The sequence below is a fragment of the Stenella coeruleoalba genome, assembly GCF_951394435.1.
Source record: "Stenella coeruleoalba genome assembly, chromosome: 1".
Lineage (NCBI taxonomy): Eukaryota > Metazoa > Chordata > Mammalia > Artiodactyla > Delphinidae > Stenella > Stenella coeruleoalba.
Window position 1 is genome coordinate 77,774,155 of NC_137169.1, and position 21,458 is coordinate 77,795,612.

The 21,458-nt window shown below is 37.4% G+C and overlaps 1 protein-coding gene across 2 annotated transcripts in view; it reads left to right on the plus strand.

Moving 5' to 3' along the window:
* Positions 1–8,091: 8,091 nt before the first annotated feature.
* Positions 8,092–21,458, plus strand: part of PKN2 (protein kinase N2) — a 128,985-nt gene continuing 115,618 nt past the window's right edge. For both annotated transcript variants that reach the window (XM_079913503.1, XM_079913504.1), the window contains exon 1: positions 8,092–8,523. In XM_079913503.1, the coding sequence (XP_079769629.1) occupies positions 8,476–8,523 (48 nt within the window). In that variant the 5' untranslated portion in view covers positions 8,092–8,475. The remainder of the gene's footprint in view (positions 8,524–21,458) is intronic.

Genomic DNA, 21,458 nt, shown 5'->3' on the forward strand with positions numbered 1-21,458 from the left:
AAGGTAGACTGTGGAGTTGCTTGACCCAGCTTCAACGATGCAGTTGAGAATAATGCCATGGTGGATGGCAGAGAAGTAGAGCAGAAAGCCCCTGAATCTCTGGATGGCCTCACAGTGCACAGCCAGTCTGATAACTTGGATTTCTTACCTTGTGCAGTCCTTGCGTGTGAGGGAGTAACAAATTTCAGTGTTCTTTAAACCACAGTCTTGTGTCTTTTTGTTAAAAGTTTAGCTTTACTCTAATTCAGAGAGTAGATGCACATTATTCAATAATAGCTGGAATGATGGTAGGGAAAGCCACCTCCCTGGTGTTCACCTCCCAAACCCTTTAAAATGTTTGGTATGACTGATACTACGTTCTTTGTATCCATTAATTTTTTTGGCATTTTGCAGTTTCAGAAGAGTTTTCCTCTAGAGGAAGTGCCAGTAGTAAAACTGTCATGATTTACACAGTTTTTTTCATACTATATTCCTCTTTCATTTTGACAAGGACAGACACATTTTTCATGTACCACAGCAATATTTCACTTGAAAAGTCCAGAAGTTTGTAATTATTTTGGCATGGTAGTAGATCTTAAACTCCGGAAACACAGAAATCACATTCCCATATTCATATGCAGAGAAACTGTACTAATTCAGAATCATCAGAGGTAGCCTTATAGATTAGAACAGCACTTCTCAAAGGGGGTCTGCAAGGTCAAACCTATTTTCATAATAATATTAAGATGTAACTCACCTTTTTCACTTTTATTCTCCCACAGACATAAGGTAGAGTTTTTCAGAGGCTAAGTTCATGGGATGAGGTCATCACTCTGATGGCTAATGAAATGTGAGCTTGTATATTCTTGTGCTTTAAAAACTCTTCAGTTTTAACTTCTAATACAGTAAACATTAGAAGATATAACTCACATAAACGAAAGCTCTTTAGAGTCTTCAATAAGTTTTTTTGGTCAATAGAATTTTAATTTTTAATTATTAAAATGTATTATGGAATACTTTATACATTCCAAAAGAACAAAAAGTTAACAAAAATCTATATGTTAACCACCAGCTGGTTTGCTGATTGTAGAGTACATTTTACTTAAATTATGTAATACATATGTAATACATGAAACATCTACTTTTTTGCAACAGGCAAATGAATGCCTGCAGACTAAATTTTTTCTCCATTAATTTCTTTTAATTGAGGTATAGTTGATTTACAATGTTATATAAGTTTCAGGTTACAACACAGTGATTCACAATTTTTAAGGTTATATTCCACTTATAGATATTATAAAATATTGTCTATATTCCTTGTACTGTGCAATATATCCTTGTAGTTTATTTTATACATAGTAGTTTGTACCTTTTAATCCCCTGCCCCTATCTGGTCCCTCCCCCTTCCCTCTCCCCACTGTAACCACTAGTTTGTTCTCTATATCTGTGAGTCTGTTTCTTTTTTGTTATACTCACTAGTTTGTTTTATATTTTAGATTCCACATATAAGTGATATCATACAGTATTTGTCTTTATCTGTCTGACTTATTTCACTTAGCATAATACCCTCCGAGTTCATCCATGTTGTTGCAAGTGTCAAAATTTCATTCTTCTTTATGGCTGAGTAGTATTCCACTCTGTGTGTGTGTGTGTGTGTGTGTGTGTGTGTGTGTGTGTGTGTACACATTACTTCTTTTTTATTCATTCACTTGTTGATGGACACTTAGGTTGCTTCCATATTAGGTTGCTATGAACATTGGGGTGCATATATCTTTTCTAATTAATGTTCATTTTCTTCAGATAGACACCCAGGAGTGGGATTGCTGGATCATATGGTAGTTCTATTTTTAGTTTTTTGAGGAACCTCCATACTGTTGTCCATAGTGGCTGCACCAATTTACATTCCCACCAACAGTGCACAAGGGTTCCCTTTTCTCCACAACCTTGCCAATATTTGTTATTTGTGGTGTTCAATAATTCTTAAGAGTATGAAGGGATCCTGAGGGTTAGAACAAAAAGTTTAACTTCTCAATGGTGGTTAAAACATTTGTTTTCCATTACTTCAAATACATAAAATTCAAAATGTTACCATTCATTTGATGTCACGTACCGAGCTAGGAAAATGGTATTTTCTGGTATCCTTTTCAGGAGGACATTGCATATTCGGGGGAGAAATTTCCAAACAATCTTGTTTGGTATAACAGTTGAGAATCAGAAGGACCATGAGTATGGTCAAACTCTAAAAGCCTGGGAAAGGAGCAGGATTTGCTTGTTAATCTATTGAGGGTGGAAAAAGAGAGGTAGACCCAGCGTCAGGGGGAAAGTCATCATATCCTATAGTGTGACCCCTCTTAAATCTTTGGTACGAGGTTAATGAATTAATAAATGCTTGAAAACAGCTTGTATTGGGGATAACTTGTCATGGGTTGAGCTTTAGGTCCATGTAAATATAGGCAGAAACAAGGGCCATGGACAGTAGGGAGTGGTTATGGGAGTGTTTGTGGAGGGACAGAGAAACAGGAAAGCATGTGTAAATAACATGTCAGAGTCCCCAAAACTGGATTGGGAGAAACAGAGTCTCTTGACTTTAGAGGCTATGAAACTGGGCATTCACGGTAAGCTTACCTAGCAGACAGTTATCCTAAAATATTTCTGCAATACATACATAAACACACCTACATACATAATATCTATGCATAAGAGATACTATACTAGGCCCTATAGACACATGGACACTCTTTAGGTGGGCTTAAGTCTAGCAGGAGAAAAATATTGTATACAATGACTTGACAAAGAAGAAATTTAAGTGCCCAAATAGATGTATCAATGAAGTGCTGTGGGGAGGTTCATATTAGGTTTAATATATACTTGTTTATAATTTGTATATTTGCTGAATATATATTGTCAGAATGAATATATATATATATTGAATATATATATTGTCAGAATCTTTTGGGAATAATAAGTAGACTGGATAGAAAATGAGTCATTGAAAGAGGAGACAGCAGTATTTAACTTTTATTGCTTGTCCTACCCACTTCTACCCTATAGCCAGAATGGTGGTGTCATTCGTTCTCTGATGGTTCTCACCTTGGCTTGATGTCTTAACGTCTGCTTTAGAGTGTGTGTGGGGGGGGGGGCACATACACACAGTAGCTTTAGCAAAAAGAAAGACTTATTAGGGGAACACAGGAGACTCCCAAAACACGAGAATAGAGTAGCTGAACTTCCCAGAAGACTGGAGCAAGCAAATGGTAAGACACTGGGAACTAATTCACGTACATTTCTTCCACTGTCCTGGTGCCACAAAGTCTCTCACCTCTGCTTCTCTTTCCACATCACCAGATTCTCCTGTCTTTTAAATCTCTTGGCTTCTCTCCATTTCCAATGCCATGACCCCAGTCTAAACTACTATTCATTATTTAATCCTAATTTTTCTCCCCCAGTCTACTCTTGCCCATTTCTAATCTTGTTGTCACCATAGCCAGAGTGATTTGTTAAAAAATGGAAAATTTATTCAATGGTTTTCCATTGCTCCTAGGATAAACATCAAAATCTTAAACATGGTGTGGAACTGGATTACTATTCACCTACATTCAGTGCCCATCGTTGTGGTGTCCCTCTCTGTAGGAAGATTATACAACCCTGCCCCTTGTTGCTTTCAGGCACAGCAAAAGTTTGGCTGATGAAATGTGAAAGAAATATGACCAAACACTTTAAGAACCAGTGGGTGATTTACCACTTTTTTTCTCCTTCTGACATGACAATGGCAATACTCCAGATAAAGACTGCACTGTTAGCCTGAGTCCAGAGTGAAGACGGCATGGAGCAGAACCTTGGTGGCCATGTAGCATGAAAGATAAATAAACCTTATTGTTGGCCACTGAGAATTTTTGGAATCATTTGTTACTCAACATAACCTAGCGCATCCTAACTGATACACATGATCTATAAGCTCCTGCTTATTGCTTTGTTTCTTTGCTATAGTTCCACTGGTCTTTCAGTACTTAATTAAGATGCTCCCTCCCCTTCTAGAACATTTATCTAAGTTATTCTTTCTCTTTGGAAAGTTCTTTACACCTTTTTTGTCCAGTTAACATATACAAGTGAGATCTCAGCATAAGTGTGAAGTACTTAGGAAAGAATTGCCTGACCTGTGTTTAAAGTACCCTGAATTCACCTTCTTTGTCATTACGTCTCTTTAACTAACCATAAGCCCCATCAAGACAAAGGCCAGTTATGCCTCAATAACCATTATATTCCCAGTGACAGGGAGGAAGGACTTCGTTTCTCTTTCTAAAAACAGCTTTTTCTGCATGTTTGGACACATGGCAAAAAATAGCCATTCTAGCCCTACAACCATAACCCTCCCACCATTGCTGGTCTAGGGCCACCAGCTGACCAACATTTCAATATTCTATTTTCAAATTCTTGGGGAGGTAATCTGGTTAGCTAAACTTGGACATGTTCTATCATGGCCCACCCATAATTTGCTGAAAGATCTAGATTAAGCCAAATCAACATGGCTACAGAGACTTCTTTTCTGGTGGCAGAGGTAATTCTCAGAGAAGTGAATGTGGGCTGAGCAGACACCTCCAAAAGTATCTGCTATGGTCGCTACAACTTAACTCTACTGTGTTCTCAACTTTAAGAATCTTGTTCTCAAAATTATCTTCGTAGAGCTTGCAAGGGAACATCCCTGCAAGGGGTTTCCTAAGGAAGAAAAAGGTGGTGACCAAGTAGTTCTGACTGTCTCTCTGAGTTTGCCTCTCCTTTGGGAGTCTCTTAGTTTGATTACCACTGCTACTTTACTTTTATCCCTTGGGAGTAGGGAGTTACTTTTTTTTTTCTTCCCGCTAACTTGCAAAAACAACAATAACAGGGGCTTCCCTGGTGGCGCAGTGGTTAAGAATCCGCCTGCCAATGCAGGGGACACGGGTTCGAGCCCTGGTCCGGGAAGATCCCACATGCCGCAGAGAAACTAAGCCCATGCACCACAACTACTGAGCCTGTGCTCTAGAGCCCGTGAGACACAACTACTGAGCCCATGTGCCATGAATACTGAAGCCCGCGTGCCTAGAGCCCGTGCTCCGCAACAAGAGAAGCCACCGCAATGAGAAGCCCATGCACCGAACGAAGAGTAGCCCCTGCTCGCTGCAACTAGAGAAAGCCCACGCGCAGCAACAAAGACGCAGTGCAGCCAAAAATAAAAAAAGTAATAATAACAAACAAATCACTATTTCTACATGTTTGGTCATCTCTACTTCTTAAAGACCTTTAAAATATCTATGAAAAATTTTAAAAGCTACCTGCAAAATTAGTGACACAATTCAGATTTTTTTATGTCTTTAATTTCTTACATGGAAATTAGTAAAATTAAAAAAATTCCTCTTTTTCATTGTTAATATAAATTAGAACATAACTTGAGGTGAACTATATTTAGGATTCCTCAAAAACATCTGCAAGTAGGGACTGAATATAGCTCATCTGAATCAACATGATATATGTTTCCATTAAAACTTTTTCAAGTATGCTTCATTTTGATAAATATATTCCATGTCCTATTATTTGTTCTTTTCCCCCACTTACCACCCCCCACCCCCTGAACATAAACTGTGATCTGGGTAGTAGTTTTCAGCTTAGGCTAATTTACTGTTTAAACCATCACATTTTCCAGATTCTCAAGCAGTTTTATATTGTCTTGGCTCCCTTTTGTATTGTACCACTTTCCCCAACATAACTAATCTCATAAATAATTCCTATAATTTAAAAAACTTTTTATGCTGGTTGCTTACATTTACACGTGATATATAAAATTAAAATTACTATTAATACTTGATTTAGCACTAGAAATATGTAAAGTTTGAAATCTTTTTCTATGGTAAAAAATTTGAGAGACTATAATGCTTTGAGTTCATTTTTTAATCTATTTTAAAGTACTTATAGCAGCATGGATTAAGTTTAAAGAAGCACAGGATTGGCAATTAGGAGATTTAGATTCCAGTTTCCATCTCTGCCACTAAGGGTAATAATGTTCCCATGCTCCTAATAGTTAAGTAAATTATGGCTTATTTTTCTTCTACGTATAGTAAGTGTCGGACTCAACATTTTAAGTCTCTTCTACCTTTAAAATACCATGGTACTAAAAGGTGAACATCTTTCTCTTATATCTACATTTATTTTTAAAAAGAATGCTCATTCACTATATTTCTAACTCCTTACATAGGTACTTTTAAATTACATCATTATTAAGCACCTACTATGTGTGCCAGCTATCTCAAATCCATTCTGGAGTAAGGCAAAAGAAAAATAAGCAAAATATATCTGCATGCATTTAATGCCACTGAATTGTATACTTAAAATTGTTAAAATGGTAAATTTTATGTAATGTATTTTTAGTACACACAAAATATGTATATCTATCTATCATCTATCTGAATGCAGTGGTCCCCTAACGTTTTGTGACTATCATTTAAAATTGCACTATAGTTGTTTGGACACAAGTCTGTTTCTCCAAAGGACTCAATCACTCCAGGGACAAGGACTCTTTCTTAATCCTAGCTGTAGCTCCAGGGTCTAGAACACTGTCTGGCTCTTACCAGGGAGGGCATTTTTATCCTGGTTTTTCCAAGTGTTGTTGTAGCATATGTTTTAATTATCATTTTCAACCAAGGCTATGTATTAAACATATAAACAGTCTTTAAACTTTTGAAAGACTCACCAGAAAAATTCTCTATCACATGAATTGGAGTTCAGAAAATGTGATCACAGAACTCTAGACAAGTGTTTGTCAAATAAATGCATTAGACTTTAGAAGGTAAAAAGATAAACTTAAGTCCTAGCATCAGCCCAACAGATCTCACATGCAGCTTAAGAGGTTCATGATAGCATACTTAAGAAGTATGCCTACTAAGCCATTCTTCAAGTAGCTATCTAACTAAACTATCCGTATCACTTTCCCTAAGTAGTTTTTAACAAAGCCATGGCATCTCAGCCTCAAATAATCAAAAGTTAAGCAGGTGCCTAGAATATGCATTCACTCCTCAGACAAAAGCTACGGGATGGAGATTTTGTTGACATTCCTGAATATTATAGTGTCATTTCTTAAACCCCCAATTTAAGACTACTTAGCTACATGTTACTAATAGGTTAACCTGGATGTTTACTACAACAGGGAAAGTTGGCTTTTTCCCATTCATGGGGCTAATCCCGCCCCACCGCCTTCACTTTAAATTCAGTTAAAACAATTCAAGAAGCCAACTAATTAAATTCTAAACTCAAAAGCCCAAACCACAGTAGTGCAGCGCTTGGGAAAAGGCATCTTTAAAAAACTGTGCATTAGGGCTTCCCTAGCGGCGCAGTGGTTGAGAGTCCGCCTGCCTATGCAGGCAACGCGGGTTCGTGCCCCGGTCCGGGAAGATCCCACATGCCGCGGAGCGGCTGGGCCCGTGAGCCGTGGCCGCTGAGCCTGTGCGTCCGGAGCCTGTGCTCCGCAACGGGAGAGGCCACAACAGAGAGAGGCCCGCGTACCGCAAGAAAACAAAAACAAAAACAAAACAAAACAAAAAACTGCATTGAGTTGCCAGAGGTCGAGAGCCGCTAACATTTCTTGAAAAGTACAGACCACACCCCACTTTCGCCAGCTGTGCACCTTACTGGTCGCAGAGGCGCGCAGAGGGTGGGTGCGAGCAAAAGGCAAGATTAATAGCTTGGGCTGGGGAATATTCTACCAGGTTTGAGTCCCGAAACTCTTTGGGTTCTGGAGGTTAGAAAAGGGTCCGTTTACGTTAGGTCTAAACTGTGGCAAGCAAAGAGAAAAGGACCTGGGGAAAAAAACAAAAAGAAGCGAGTAGTTTCCCGATTTCCAGCGTTCACAGCGGGGCAGTTAAACAAGCAGGAAAGCGGGCGTGTGTTTTCTTCTTCCTCTTCCCGCTTCCCAGGAGACGCGAGCCCAGCCCGCTCCCCCCCTTTTCACCCTGGCTGGGTCCAATGGCAGTCCCCGCCGCGGAGCCTGGTCGGAAGCCGCCCCGCCCCGCTCCCGCCCTCTGGGTCCCCTCCGCCCCACCTCCTTCGCCCGGCGGGAGGCGGCGGCCGCGGCGGTCACGTGCCCTGGCAGCCGCCAAGTGAGGCCGCTTTTGCGACGCGGTGACAGCCAAATGGTGCGACAGGAGGAGTTGCCGCCGCGGCCGCACAGCCCCGCACCGAGAGGTTCGAGGCGGCTCCTGGCGTCGCCCTGAGGCAGCGACTGAGCAAGAGAGTCCAGCACGGGCGGGCGGCGGCGAGGGGGAGCCCGCTACGAGTGTCCCGGCTCCCCGCCGCTCTCCAAGGACCGGGCGAAATAAGCCGCGCCTCCAGCAGGGGCTGCGCCTCCATGAATCCCTAGGTTTTTTTCTTTCTCTCCCCGCTCCTCACCCCCCACCCCGGATCCCGTCCCGCCTTCTCCCTTCGCCCGCCAGCAGCGGCCGCGTCCAGGTGTGGAGTCCAGAGCGGAAAGCAATGGCGTCCAACCCCGAACGGGGGGAGATTCTGCTCACGGAGCTGCAGGTAAGGGCCGCGGCCCGTGCACGAGGCGCTGGCGGAGCAGAGGGAGAGAGTCTGGCGCGGGGTAGGGGGCCTAGGGGAGCCGTGCGGCCGCCGCGCCCCTAGCCCGCTAAGTGAGGAAACTCGGGGATGTCACTCGGGAGCCGCTTCCTTCTGGAGCCAGAGCCTCTGCCCCCGCCGGAGCCGTGGCCTGCCACCAACTTAATTTGACTCTGCCTACCAGAGGGACCCCATCCTGCGGCCGGCGTCTGCTCTCACCCGGTCTAAGGGGCGGCCAGTTCGCCTCCCCCTCTCTTGTGTCAGAGCCGCCCGCGGACACCCCTGGCGCCCCCTACCTCCTGCGGGCCGGGCCCCGCCCCGCCTTTCCCTCGAACACCGCTCCTTAAACTCCTTTGAATGACTCCCAAGCTGTTTTCTTGTCCCTCCCCTTCCCCTCCGACTCTGCACAAAGAGCGCCCCCATAACTTCCAGTCCCCAGACAAGTTTTTTTTTTTTTTAAAGAAAAAACAAAAATAAAGTGTCTCACCCAATGCTGGCTTCACTTCACCAACCCTCTTTAGGTGGCTAGATTTCTTTCTTTTATTTTGAGGGCTAACCCATTTATTTCTTTTTTACCAAGTGATAGTTACATGGTCCCCTTCTCAGCTACTCCCGGCTCAGATCCGGAAGCTCAGATGCTGATGCTTTTCAGGCTTTCATTTTCCCTCCTGTTTGAATACCAAAAAAAGAACTACAGAAGTTGTTTACAAACGGCAAAGCAGTCGACTAAGGGAAAATGTTGGGCACCACATGCTTGCAGAAGATGTGAACAAAATAGATCCCTTAATTAAAGTCCACGTTGATTAGCAATATTATTCTTCCCATTTTCCAGCTAAATATTTGATGATGTAGGCACGATATTGGTGTTTAGGTCTCTTTGATGTGCAGGGTACGTGCGCTACCTTGTTGGGTTTATTTTTCTTTACTTTGGAGTGTCCCAGAGATGTTTACATCTGGATTAAAGTTTCATGCTTGTTCTTTGACTTAAACTTATTTTGGTTTGTTTAAATATAGTCGTCTTTTAGCTACTCGAAGATTGAGATGGGAGTTAAAAGAAAAAAAAATAGCCTACTTACATTCTCGTTTTTGTGTGTTGGGCAGTTAATTTTTTTTGAGAAGGCTGAATCTAGACACTCTGAAGGGTTCATTCTGATGATTTCAAAATTCAGTTGCTTCTAAGTTTTTTGCTGTTTAAATGTATTTTCGATAAATTCCTATATTAGCTTGGTTTATTGTGCAGTTAGATATAAGCTTGAAGGCATATAATACTCGATATTTCCTCCATAAAAATAGATTTCAACAAGGTATATCATTGCACTTTTGCAAATTTGGAATCCTTTGGAAATGCAAGGCTGAATTTCATATTATTGAACATGTTGCTATATAGTGTTTTAATTACTCTTAGTCTTTTCTAAGGAAGTCTTCCAGCATACCAGTTAGCTAAATGAATGGAATTTATTGTTTTATTACTTTACGTGAGCTTTTGAAAAGAAGTTTGAGGCACATCAGAAATGCTTTCCATTGCCTAGTCTTGAAATTTGAAAAGCATATTTTACTTCTGACTGAAAAAAAGCCATGAAAATAACAGAATTTTTCCTTGAGCGGAGTGGCTTCAGAATCATAAAGTATTTGGCATCCTTATTTGTATTTTATAGAAAGTTGATGTAAAAAACTCTTATTTTGGTACTGAATGTGAAAATATATTTTCATGTATATTAAAATATAACATTTAGGGACTTTTAATAAAACCATTTTTTACAATAACAAAGAAGCAAGTCAAATAAATAGGAATATTTAAATATGAGTATTTTTAAAATGGGACCAGACTAGGGGAACGTCCAATCTAAAGTTAGACTTTTAAATAAACTAAAATGTAACTCCCTCCAGTAAAAGAATAGTTTTTAATAAGTGTTACATTTTAGGTTGTCATGTATATCCAGGACATTTTTCTTCGTGTATTTGACTCCCAATTCTAATAAAAGTTATTGCATTTGGACTTTATCATGTTTATTAAAATAATTGAAAATATTATTTATATCAGCACTCAAAGATGAACCATGATAAAATTTGCTTCACCAAGTATATGCATCTGTTCAAACATTTTATTATTTCATTGGGTCATGAAACTAGAATATAGTAACCAAATATTTATCAAACTTGTTTGGAGAACCAGTTTTTAAAAACCTTCTAAGTTGTTTGAATTTATTTAAATTGAAAAGTTGTTTAATGTGAGGTTCTTAATGCTTTTCTGCCATACAGATTTTAAGTAATTAAATAATAATTTGTGTAGCAAGTTTTTAAATTGTTTAGTTGAAATTGTTACTTTGCCATATCTTTTCTCACTCTGAAAGTTACATGTTACAACTTCTTTTAATGAAATTTATACTTTATTTAGAAACATTGTACATCCAACATGTAAAAAATTATTTTTCGAATTATATGGCAGAATTTGAAATACTTTACTTGAGGTGGAATTGGCTTATTAATAAGTTTTGATTGTGGAAAGACAAAGAAAATCTGAAACCACGGTCTTGTTAATTGTAATATTTCTATATAATGTAATGTTTCTAACTCTTGTTAGTAATTTAAGAGACATTCAACAAGGAATCATTAATAAAGTATATACAAACTTTGAAGGCTAGAGGCTTCAATGTGTAAGGAAGAATATTTGCTGTGGTAAAAATAAAAATAGGCTGTTAAAAAACATAAACTTAGTTGGCAATTTCTAATTTTTATCTCTTGTAATTAACTTGTTATGTCAAGTTCTCTTGTTTTTTATTTGAAGTGTAGTGGGAAAATGAGTGTGATACTTTCATGAGGCCAAAGAAATTAAAGTTTATTTTCAAGGAAACTGAGTTAATAATGAAAACTATATATATAAAGAATCTCAAAATGAAAATGTTGGCTACAACAATAATTTTGTAGAGTGTAGACCCAGATATCGAGTAGCATACTTATAAAGTTACCTTGTTGATTATCGGATATTCATCTTCATCAAAATAGCTAATAAAGTGTTGGGAATCTTGAATTCCATTCTCAGCAGAATTTATTTAGGTAGAGGTGACTTGCTCAAGTGGAAGGTTGAGGTAGCTGGTCTTAAGTTACAGGGATTCATTTCAAGAAACCTTTATTGAGTAGCTACCAAAGGTATATTGGAGGGCATAAAGATGACAGGATATGGCTTTTACTTTCTAGAGGAGAGTACAAATAACGTTTATTGATTATCTGCTGTATGATAGACATTGTACTTGGTACCCTGTGTACCTTATGTAATCTTTAAAACAATCCAGTAAAGTGAGTGTTGTTATTTCCATTTTACAGATCAGGAAACTAAGTTCAGGAATAGTTAAGTCAGTCATTCATGTTCACAATGTTAAGTCTGAGTTTGAATTTGGATTTATATCTTTTCCACTACACCATTTTGTAATATGTGGACCCATAAATGTTTTGCATTCCAATATTGTAAATGTGTGAACTTTCTAAAAATTGGCCCCAAATGTAGTTAACCAGAGTTAACTTTAATATAAACTTTATACTACTTGTTAGGTTCCTCTCGAACAAGGAAAAGTGATTTCCACATTTTATTTGGTAGTCTATAATTTTTGTTTGTTTGTTTTTTGTTTTTGTTTTTTTGCGGTACGCGGGCCTCTCTCTGTTGTGGCCTCTCCCGTTGCGGAGCACAGGCCCCGGATGCGCAGGCTCAGCGGCCATGGCTCACGGGCCCAGCCGCTCCGCGGCATGTGGGATCTTCTCGGACCAGGGCACGAACCTGTGTCCTCTGCATCGGCAGGCGGACTCTCAACCTCTGCGCCACCAGGGAAGCCCCGGCAGTCTATAATTTAACAGTGCTTTATTATTGCAAATAAGGTATAACATTCTACAAAGAATAACAGTACAATAACATTTTTGCAGGTTTTCTTCATTTAACAATTAATGTTCCTGATGAAAGTTGTCAGATGTTCACCCAAAACCTACCAAAAGATTTCACGTTTCTCTGTAGACTGTCCGTAAGATAAACTTTGCTTTAAAATTTTAAGCTATGTAACCAAGCTGTGTGTTTGGCACTGAGTAGGTACACAGTACATTGATGAGAAGGCTCCATTTGTTACCTAGGATGAGAAATGTCTTGACTGTTGAAAGTTGACTATGATCATTGACTTAAGAAATTACTTAGTTTTCTTTATTTTACATTTCTAATCCCTTGTCCCAAAAATATTCCCTTAAAAAGTTCAAAAGGGATTTCTGCACTAGTTATGTTATATCTACATACAGCACCCTCTTATTTTACACATTTGATGGGAAATTAGGAGGTGACATCTAATTTTGCAGTGATACTGGAACGTAGAAGGTGTCTGTGTTGGGAGGATTAAGACTAGCATGAGTTGGGGGAATGTAGCATGAGAAAGTAGGTAGATGGTTAAGACACATTTTACAGTTTTTTTTCAAATTATCAATGTAATACAAGTGTATTCTAGAAAATCTGGAAAATGCAGAAAAGCATCAAAGTAAATAGAAAGTGCTAATAGTTCTATCAGAGTAGTTGACAAGCTTTTCCAACTTATAAGTCCCATGGCATTTGAGTCCATTTCCTCTTTTTCCTCCCTTTTTTAAAAAAACTGAGATATATTTGACATACAATGTGTGATTTTAAGGTATACGACATACTGATTTGATATTTTTCCTCCCTTCTGTATCCTATTTTACTTATTAGAATTGTAAAGAGAAATGAGGTTTATAGAGTTTTAAGATAGAAATAGCTGTAGGTAAAAAAAAAATTGCCACTAGTTCTAGATAAGTGGATCAAAGTAGCTTTATTGACTTTTTTATCTCAAAATATTTTTATTTTGAGTAAATCTTTTTGCTGAAACTGGTATTATAAAATGATGGCTCTAAAATGATCATGTTTTTCGATCATCTCTAATTAGTTAATAGAGAGATGAATATCACTTAAAATAATGTTACTTCCAGAAACATATATGATATTTGAACAGAGTAGTTAATTTTACATCATTTTCTAGTACTGTGTACTCTGTTGAACAATTGTCAAATGTCTACTCTATTTCAAAAACCAATTTTACTCTCATCAGAGTATGACAGAAATCATGTAACATTTAATACGAATAACTTTTGGTATGCAGCAGAGTTCAAACTTGGCAACAAAGAAAGTCAAAACTAGTTAAAAGCTTTAAAAAGATACTTAAAATCTTGACTGAGAAAAACATACTAATGAAAAAGTAAACTTCTGATATCTTAGAAAAGCAGAAATAGAGAACATTTATTTTGATACATGTCTAGTTTCTCTTAATTTTATTTAATGAAATCTTATTTGAAACTAGCTCTGTTGTCACATTCAGTTTTTCACAATCTCAGAAAAATTAAATTTGTGTAATATTATATACATAAATATTGTCTGTTAAAAATGAAGAACAGGAAAGCCTGGGAGGAGTGTATTTGATGATAAATACCTTAGATTTGAAGGTAACTGTTGGTGTCATGTTATAGAGATGAACTGATAGACAAGAATTACATAATATATACTGTTATTAGGATATATCTATTTTAGGAACTTGGCAATGTTTACTTTTTCTAATTGGTTGAAGCTTTACTGCCCTGGCTTACAAACATCATAATTTATTGGAAAGTTGTTATTACAGAATTTAGAATTTATTTTAGATTATAGAAAATATACTTACCACCCAATATGTATGCTAAATATCATATATTTTACAATTAATCATATTGTTTTCCCTTTCCTATAGTTGTTTCCTTAGAGATTCTCTAAGGAGGTGCTTTTTTTGTCCGTTTCAGAATTTTCATTGAATAAATTTCATTAAATTTTCAGATTTTTTTTCCCATTTATTAAACCTTAGGTACACTGGTTTGGATTAATCATTATCCATCCATATATCATTGTAATAAACACCCATGAACCAGCACTCACTCCCCAACTCCCCCTAAAAGCTAGGAACTTAACCTATACATGGTTTTTCTTCATTCCATCCCCCTACCTCCACCTTCTTGTCATCCAAAGTAACCATCATCCTGAATCCTGTGTTCATTCTCTTTTTTTAGTTTTGTTGGATATACAATTCTAAAAGTTATATCTTTTATTTTAGTTGTTTTTATATAATTGTGTTCAATATAATCTCTCTAAACTTGATTTTTCACTTATTATTGCTGATTTAACCATATTATTGTATGTTGCTGTAATCACTCATTTTAATTGCTGTGTGATATTTCAATGAGTAAAATATTCAACTCTCCCCTTATTGGATATTTGGATATTTATCCACTGACTTTTCCTTGTTGGGCCTTTATTTATTTTCTGGTTTTTGTAATTGTGAACGATGATACTATGGATGTTCTGTGCATTCTTTCTTATTGCATATATGTAAGAGTTTCTATTAATTATATACCCAGATGTAGAATTGTTGCCTCACAGGGTAATGCCCAGCTTGCAGTGTGGTTGTGCCAATTTATAGTCATGTCAGCAGGTAAGAAACAAAAGATCCCTTGGTCATCCATCCTTTCTGACATTTGCTGTTGTCTTTTAATTTTTACAAATCGGAAGAGTGTAAAATGCGATCTCATCGAATGGTCTTGATTTGCATTTTCCTGATCATCACTGATGTAGAATATATTTTTTTTAATGTTTACTGGCCTTTTATGTTTCCTCTTCAGTGAAATTTCTGTTCATGAGTCTTGCCTATTTTTCTGTGTTTTTTAAATTGATTTATAAGAGTTCTTTATATTCCTCATATAAATCCTTTGTGTGTATTGTGAATGTCTTATCTCAGTTTGTAACTTGTCTTTTCACTTTCTTTTGCGGGTTTGTGGGAGGGACAGTTTTAAGTGTTTTACCTTTTTGGCAAATATTGAAAATCATTTACATCATTGTGATCAGCAAGCCTGCACTTAATATCTAGTCTAGGTTTGGTATAGAAAGGGTAAAGTTATACAGTTTATGACTCATGGATTTACAAAGTTTCCACAGGAATAACTATAGGAAGTTGTATAAAATATTGTATTGTTTAACACATACTAGGCACTCAAATGTTATTTGACTCAAAGGGTAAATTTAGAAATAAATAGTGTAAGTTATATATGTAAATAGTTCATCAGTTGCTTATTTTCCCATTCCATATCTTTTCAGTGCAAATTTATTACTATTACTAATTATTAACATTCTTTCATTTGAAGGACAATATATTCCAAGTCTAGAATTATGTGAATTGGTCATTCAGTCATATGCATAGCTTGTCAATAAAGTGCTGTAGCTGATCAGATTTAATACTGGATATAAAATAGAAAATAATCATCTCTTGCAGAATTTACTGGTATTTACAAACCTGGAATCCTAAATGCAGTTCTTGCCATTGCTGTGCTATCTGTTGATGAAAAAAAAAACTAAATTTAGTATTTGTTAAATTTATTGATGGTATGCCTAAAAAACTTTTGACTAATTGGACACTCCTTAAAATTCCACTGAGAAAAATGTATTTGTTGAATATATAAATATATCATCAAGAAGACTTTTACTTAAGGTACATTTTTAATAAATAAGTGAATTTAGTGATTCGTCATGTAGCATTTTGATCCATTGACAAATTAGCCTACTTCTCATTTTGCAGCTCCTGTGATTGAATATATCATCCAATATGGCAGTTAATTGTTAAATTATATGTGTGTCTCCCACTTTCAGGACAGGAACTAGGTCTTACTCAGTTTTATGCCCCTAGCACCTGACATATGGCTTTCACTTGATATATGCTTGAATAAATAATGCTTAATAAATAAATGACTGATTTCTGTGACTAATTCTATGACCCGTTTACTACATCTGACTTTTCTGTATTTCTGAAGGTGATCATTCTTTTGTTGCCCGTGTTAGAAAGATCTGCTGGTCACTATCATTTGACTGCAGTCCCAGCCTCTTCAGTTGATTCTTCTATTTATGTAAATTGAATTCATTCATTGCTTTGCCACTGCCCAAGTTTGGGCTCTCATTATCATTTGGATGATTACAGTATCTTGATATTCCACCTCTACTTCTTCAGTCTCATTCTGTTTTTGTTTAGACTATGTACAGCTGCTAGATTCAGAAGTTGTCTGCAGCATTCAGTGACTCCTGACTGCTTGTGAGATACAGTCCTAATTCCTTAGCTCAGAGCTGAAAGCTGTCATTGCCGTGGCCCCAGAATACCTTTTTTTCTTTTTAATTTATTTTTGACGCAGGTGCAAAGGCAATCCTGTGGAGGATTTTCTTTCTTTCTTTCGTTTTTCTTTTAATTAATTTATTTATTTTTGGCTGCATTGGGTCTTCATTGCTGCTCGCGGGCTTTCTCTAGTTGCGGCGAGCAGGGGCTGCTCCCCGTTGATTCTCATTGCAGTGGCTTCTCGTTGCGGAGCGTGGGCTCTAGGCACACGGGCTTCAGTAGTTGTAGCATGCAGGCTCAGTGGTTGTGGCTTGCGGGCTTAGTTGCTCCACGGCATGTGGGATCTTCCCAGACCAGGGCTTGAACCCATGTCCTCTGCATTGGCAGGTGATTCTTAACCACTGTGCCACCAGGGAAGCCCCCCAAAATACTTTTTTTTTTTTTTTTTGTGGTACGTGGGCCTCTCACCGCTGTGGCCTCTCCTGTTGCGGAGCAGAGGCTCTGGACGCGCAGGCCCAGTGGCCATGGCTCACGGGCCTAGCCGCTTCGCGGCATGTGGGATCCTCCCGGACCGGGGCGCGAACCCATGTCCCCTGCATCGGCAGGCGGACTCTCAACCACTGCGCCACCAGGGAAGCCCCCCAAAATACCTTTTAATTCTTAACTCTTTTCATGCAAACAGCCTGTGTTTTAGGCATACCATGATTAGTGATTTTTCCTCACCTATATTCTGTCTGTATTTTATTGTTTTATTTTTTTCAACTGGAATGTTTCTTTAGGGCCTAGTTTAGATTTGCTTTTTAATTTTTTTTCTTATTTTCCCCTAGTCATGTATAATGTCTCCTCAAAATTTACGTAGGATATTTTCTATCTCATGACTTTTACCATACATTGTATTGCACCATAGTTGTTTGCATCCTACCTCATTTTCTCTGCTGTGTTGAATGCTTAAAATCTTTGACAAAAAGAACTATATGTCCTGTCTTCACCTTTACGCCTTTAGTCCTTAGCAGAGCAACTTATAAATAGTAGCTACTTGTTAGTGTCTGTTGAATAAATAACAGGCTCATGTCCAAAAGTCCCCAGATTTTAAGTTTATTACCTAAAACTTTTTTCTTGCTTTTGTTATGGTCTTTTTGAGGGAGCAGAACTGCATTGTGTCATTTTTCTTTGGGTAGGGCCACTTGACATGTACATGATTTTAAGTTTATTACCTTTAGTCGTAATAATTTAGTTCCTCATCTCAGACCGAGAATTTTCTACTGACAGAAGGAACAAAGTCTAGATACAACTGAAGCAAGTAATAATTAATTTATATTGATGTTATTTCACTGAATCCTTAAGACAATTCTACTGAATTTGTACTATTATCTCTACTTTATAGGCAAGAAAGCAAAAGTTTAAAGGAAATAACCTCCATGGTCACATACTTGGCATGAACCAAGATGCTCTCTGACTTGAGAGGACAAATTCCACTTAACCCATATACTATAGTTTCTCTTTCTTCTTTTGGCATTTTTCTCTGCTCCTCCTTTTCCCAGACTCACCCCACTCCAGTAACCACCCCCTATCTCCTGTCTGCTCAGGTTCTTACCCTAGCCTTTCACTTTGTGCAGCATCTCTTATATCATTCCTTCTCTCTCAACAATGCCTATGTTTGCTTTTTCACTAGGATTATTCTTGATGACTAGCTAGTTGATCTGAAGGACAGATCTTACCTTCAAGCTCTAGGTAGGATAGGCTTGAACCCACAATCTTATGGCCTATGGAAATCCTAAGTCTCCCCAAGATTTGTTTTCCTGGTGGGAAGCTCTTAAATTCTCAGGGCACCCTCTGCTTCCTGGGTTTCTGTTTCTACATATGTTTATAGGCATGTAACAACTTAATTGGTTTCAGCAAAGATACTTATATTTCACTTAGTCCTCTCCCCCATAGTATACCCAGTTTCATATCCCATGGTTGGCTCTTCTCTCCTCAACTTCCTGTCTATTCTTCAATCCTTTCTTTCTTATTTGCCATCAAAACTCCAAATTCTTCTCTCCCTGAAGAAGAACAGTTCAGTTCCCTCAAATTCTTCCTCTCAAAAGGCAGAGCCAAGTTCCTCAAGTGTTCATCAAACAAGACCTTACATATTAAAAGAATCAGTCCTCCTTAGAAAACAGGTATAGTTGTAAACAGCAAAACTTATTTCTTGCTGTGTCAGTAAAAGTTATCTAATTTTCTGTTCTCTTGGGAGCCTTGAGGAGCGGGGAAGTATTCTTTTATCTACTAGTGAGCCTGTCAGTTAGAAGTGCCTGTGACAATAAAGATACTTGACCCTATCAATTCTTGATGCATTATCAGTTTGATACGTAAAGAAAAGGAAGCGTTGAGTTTTAAAAGTAGGCATTTTTTTTAAGATACTTAAGCATGTTACAACTAGCAAGTCATGGACCAGTGCTGTTCATGATGATATTTTCACCCTAAGAACAATGTTGTATGAGTATGTATTCTGTATATGTCTATATAAAGTTGCCAGTTTATAAGTAGAGATGCGGACTGTACTCCATTCTGATATTTTGCTGTTTCTGCTTCTCTTTATATCCTTCCATTCTTGATGTCAAAATGTACTCTCTTTTAAGAAATGATTACAATAATTGATAGTTATATTCTAACTGGCAAAATAATAAATCAGTAATCATATATATCTGCCAAATTTCTTTTTGGAAATTTACTGATCAATAATTTTAAGGCCTAGTTGAAATCACTGGTCTAGTAGGTAAAGTTTTGAAATCATACAGATCTAGGTTTAAATCCCATATTTAGCACAAATTAGCTGTCTGACTTTGTGGGTTATTTAGCTCCATGAGGCAAATTTTCTTATAAAAATGGTGATAATTTCTGGCTCAGGGCTATTGTAAGGTTTTTTTTTTAATTGAAGTATAGTTGATGTGCAATATTATGTAAGTTACAGTGTACAATATAGTAATTTACAATTTTTAAAGGTTATACTCCATTTATAGTTATTATAAAATATTGGCTATATTCCCTATGTTGTACAGTATATCCTTGTAGTTTATTTTATACGTAATAGTTTGTACCTCTTAATCCCCTACCCCTATATTGCCCCTACCTCCTCCCCCTCCCCACTGGTAACCACTAATTTGTTCTCTATATCAGTCAGTCTGCTGCTTTTTTGTTATATTCACTAGATTGTTGTATTTTTTATATTCCACATGTAAGTGATATCATACAGTGTTTGTCTGACTTATTTCACTTAGCGTAATACCCTCCAACTCTATCCATGTTGCTGCAAATGGCAAAATTTCATTCTTTTTTATGGCTGAGTAGTAGTCCATTGTATATATACCACAGCTTCTTTATCCATTCATCTGTGGATGGACACTTAGGTAGCTTGCATATCTTGGCAATGGTAAATAATGCTGCTGTGAACACTGGGGTGTATGTATCTTTTAGAATTAGTGTTTTTGTTTTTTTCAGATACATACCCAGGAGTGGAATTACTGGGTCTTGTGTAGTTCAATTTTTAGTTTTTTGAGAAACCTCCATACTGTTTTCCACAGTGGCTGCACCAATTTACATTCCCACCAACAGTGTATGAGGGTTCTCTTTACTCCACATCGTCGCCAGCATTTATTTGTTTGTTTGAAATTTATTTTATGTTGGAATATAGTTGATTAACAATGTTGTGTTTCCGGTGTACAGCAAAGTGATTCTGTTATAAATATACATGTATCTATTCTTTTTCAAATTATTTTCCCATTTAGGTTGCTACATAATATTGAGCAGAGTTCTCTGCACAATGCAGTAGTCCTTGTTGGTTATCCATTTTAAATATAGCAGCTTGTACAAGTCAATCCCAAACTCCCTAACTCTCCCTCCCCCACATCCTTCCACCCTGGTAACCGTAAGTTAGTTCTCTAAGTCTGTGAGTCTGTTTCTGTTTTGTAAGTAAGTTCATTTGTATCATTTTTTTTTTTTTTAGATTATGCATGTAAGCAGTATCATACGATATTTTTCTTTTTCTGTCTTTTGTTGTTTTTGTTCTTTTTGATGATAGCCGTTCTGACCGGTGTGAAGTGATATCTCATTGTGGTTTTGATTTGCATTTTTCTGATGTATTTTTTTAAATGATGTACATAAAGTTCCTGGTATATAATAAAACAGTAATCCTTCCCCTGCAGGTTTATGTTTTAGGATTACTTCATTTTTCTTTAAATATTTAAGTTTTGTGGTTGACAGGCTGGCTGAAGTTGGGCATAAGAGATCTAGAGAACTGATCGTACTTCATAGGTTGTTTTCCCCTCTTTTCTTTCCTCTTTTGCTTCATAGAGGGTGTAATGAGGATAGCTATCTGAAAGATGTGTGTATTTCCATGATTGTCTTAATTTAAATTATCAGTATGCTGCAGTTATGTGTGTAAGAATAATAAGAAAATGATAGTTTGATAAATGATGAACTTCTAGGATTGAGCTTTCATATAAGAGTCTGTTATTTGTCATGCAAAAAATATGCATTGTAAATATTGAGCAATAGAACAATTCAGAGATTTCATGAAGCAGTTTAAATAAGTTCAGATCCTTATTTTGTCCTTTCCTAGAGGCTTTTGGACTTTTTATAAATTTGAACTAAGATTATATATCTGCAGATTCCAAAATGGTCCCTCACATTTCAGCACTGGAGAAACAGACTTGTGGTAATATACTTCTGAATATTAATAAATGATATCAACTCTAATTGAAT